Source organism: Otolemur garnettii, unplaced genomic scaffold (assembly GCF_000181295.1).
Source record: "Otolemur garnettii isolate 467f Iridium unplaced genomic scaffold, OtoGar3 scaffold00310, whole genome shotgun sequence".
Lineage (NCBI taxonomy): Eukaryota > Metazoa > Chordata > Mammalia > Primates > Galagidae > Otolemur > Otolemur garnettii.
Genome location: NW_003852705.1, coordinates 527,134 through 530,002, shown reverse-complemented (window position 1 = coordinate 530,002; position 2,869 = coordinate 527,134). Strand labels below are relative to the sequence as shown.

Below are 2,869 nucleotides of genomic sequence, written 5' to 3'. Positions count from 1 at the left end.
CGCAGAGTGCCATGGCATTAGAGCTCATAGCAACCTCAAACTTCTGGGTCCAAGTGATCCTCCTGCCTCAGCCTCCCAAGTAGCTGGGACTACAGGTGTCTGCCACAACACCTGGCTATTGTTTTTTATTGTTGTTGTCGTTGTTTAGCAGGCCCTGGCTGGGTTCAAACTCGTCAGCCCCAGTCCACATGGCCAGCACCCTAAGTACTGAACTATGGGCACCAAGCCAGATTTAGCATGTTTTATTTTTAGATTTTATATTAAAAGTGCAGGGCTGGCTGGGCTCCAGTTCTGCCAAGAGAGTACTGTGACATATGATTAATGTCTACTTTTGCAGATAAGGGAGTATGAACAGGTCATCATCGAAGATCGTATAGAAAAGGAGAAGAGCAGGAAGAAGATAGAGCAGGATCTCTTGGAATTAAGAAGCATCATAAAGGTAGAAAACTATAATCAGTGCCATAAATGGCCTAACGCTGAGAAGTGTGAAGCATTCCTCATTCATGTGCCAAATACAGAGCAGTCTACCACAGTACAGGAGATTTGTGAGGACGTGTGGCCTTTTGTTATTATTGCAATTTGCCAATGCAGTCCATAGTGCAGGGAGACAGTGAACATAGACAAGCACATACCCCCTGCTCTTTTTTTTTTGCAGTTTTTGGCTGGGGCTGGGTTTGAACCTGCCACCTCTGGCATATGGGGCCGGTGCCCTACTCCTTTGAACCACAGGTGCCACCATACCCCCTGCTCTTAATGTGGAAGAGGTGGTTGGTAATGGAGGTAAAACCTAGGTCCAGAGGTCAAATGTGAGACTACTATTTCTAACTCAAACCAGCTCTTGACAGAACAATTCTTTTTAATATCTTACTGCTTCTTAAAAATCCTATTTATAAATCAGGCCATACTATCTGCTGAGTTCAGATAAAAGCTGCTTATAAAAAAGGTAGAAGGGATAAGCAGCAGCTTAGACAAAAATAGATTTTAATTTTATGTGAACTTGGGTACATTAGTCATCATGAAACTTGTAGGTCCCAGAGGATATGAAATACTGCAGAACCTTCATAGTTGACCACCTCCTTAAGTTGAGCTAATTTTCATAGCCCAGACATGCCCCACATGTAGGTTAATAGTACAGTAAGGCCTCCACATGTTGATCAGTTTGTTACAGTCCCTTGGGTCACCTTACAAAGGTTCTGTATTTTCAAGCAAAACTGTAATGCAAAAATAATGTCAGCTGACTGTAATGCAAAAATAATGTCAGCTGAACTGAAACTGTTGCCTGGAGAATGGCCCTTCGAAAGACTGAGACCCTAGTGGGTAGTTTGGTTTGTATATTGGGAGGTGTACTGAAAAAGCAAATTTTAAAGTACATTTAGGACCAGGTAGGTACCCAAACCAAGTTTGAGCTTTCTGTTAGGAGGTGTGTCAGGTATATATGTAAGTATTTATCAAGCTTCTATGGTATTTTCCATTTGTCAAGGTTCCTGGATTTAGTGCAAATGTAAGAACTAGCTGAAGATCACTTTTGTTTTCTTTTTACTAGTAGATTTGCTTTACTAATCATTAGGGCTTAGTCTGATTTTAAAGTAGCCTGGACTGTATTGAGAGCAGTTGTTATCTAACAACCGAGATAAATCCTTTTTTAAAGTAAGGGAATTGACCGTCTAATCAATCACTAAAGATATGACATGCACCAGCAAGCTCCCCGAAGTCATCTAGACTTATCTGTGCATTTTTGACTAAGTGCTTGCTTTTGTCTTTGGTCTATATATATATTACTTTGGAATCAGCTGGTTATTAGGTATGGGGAACCTGTACCCTCAAAAAGGGAAGCAGAATGTGGAAGTCACGTCCCTAAGTACGAAGGAAAAATTGGTCTCATCTAATTCCTTTTTTAAATTTTCACTCCTTGATAACATTCTTGCATCCACAGCCTAAGCCCTTTGTGTGTCCTATACACATCACTGTACTGTTTTAACTGCCCGGCCACTTTTACATCCCAGAGAGGGCCATTCTTTTGTTCTTAGCTTCTAGATGTGATGCCTTAAGACAGAGAACATTCTTCAGACAGAAGTTACCTTATCCGATATGTGGAAAGAATGCAGTTTGTCAGGTGTGAGTTGTACTCACTCCCCCTTTGTCTTCCAGCTCCAGGCCTGGTGGCGAGGCACTGTGGTACGGAGGGAAATTGGTGGTTTCAGACTGCCAAGGGACAAAGATGATAACAAGGATACAAAAGGTAAAGGCAAAGACAAGGATAAGCGGAGAGGCAAGAAGTGACCAAGTTATCATTTGTCCTTTCCTCTGGTGTTCTGAAGATGGGAATGAGGACTTTGGAGGGAGGAAGCAGCACCTTGTACCATTACAGATAACTCACCTGCAGGCTGTTTCTTATGTAGACATTCACAGATAAAGCCTGCTTATTTCACTTTGCCTGTTGTATTAGTTTTCAAACCCTGAATTAGGACTACAACATCAATTTAGGACTTCTTCTTCTTTTGGATTCTGCTGGGAAGAAGTATTTCTGGTAGCTTTGTCAAGATTCTTCTTGTGCTTTCTCACCACAAGAGTTCATGGGCTCGGTTACAGCAATGCATTAAAATTTTCAGTAATTCCTGTCATGTCTCTGATTCTGATTTTATCCAATTTGTCAACCTCTTGTGAACAAAAAGTGTTCAGTGAGACTTATAAGATGATGTTTATCAAGTTGTCTATCATAATACATAGGCAGTAAAATTTTTAATAAATGTTGATTCCTGCCTGCTATGTAGATTAACAATCACTTTAGTGTCCTGTTTTTCTTTTTTTTGTGACAGGTTGATTTAGAAACAGGGTCTCACTACATTGCCCAGGCAGGCCTTGAACTCAG

At 41.0% G+C, this 2,869-nt stretch overlaps 1 protein-coding gene across 1 annotated transcript in view; it reads left to right on the top strand.

Moving 5' to 3' along the window:
* IQCG (IQ motif containing G) overlaps positions 1 to 2,572 on the top strand; it is a 40,165-nt gene extending 37,593 nt beyond the window's left edge. The window contains 2 exon segments of the mRNA XM_012813823.2: positions 338 to 439; positions 2,149 to 2,572. Of these exon segments, the coding sequence (XP_012669277.2) occupies positions 338 to 439; positions 2,149 to 2,280 (234 nt within the window). The 3' untranslated portion in view covers positions 2,281 to 2,572.
* The last annotated feature ends 297 nt before the right edge of the window (positions 2,573 to 2,869 follow it).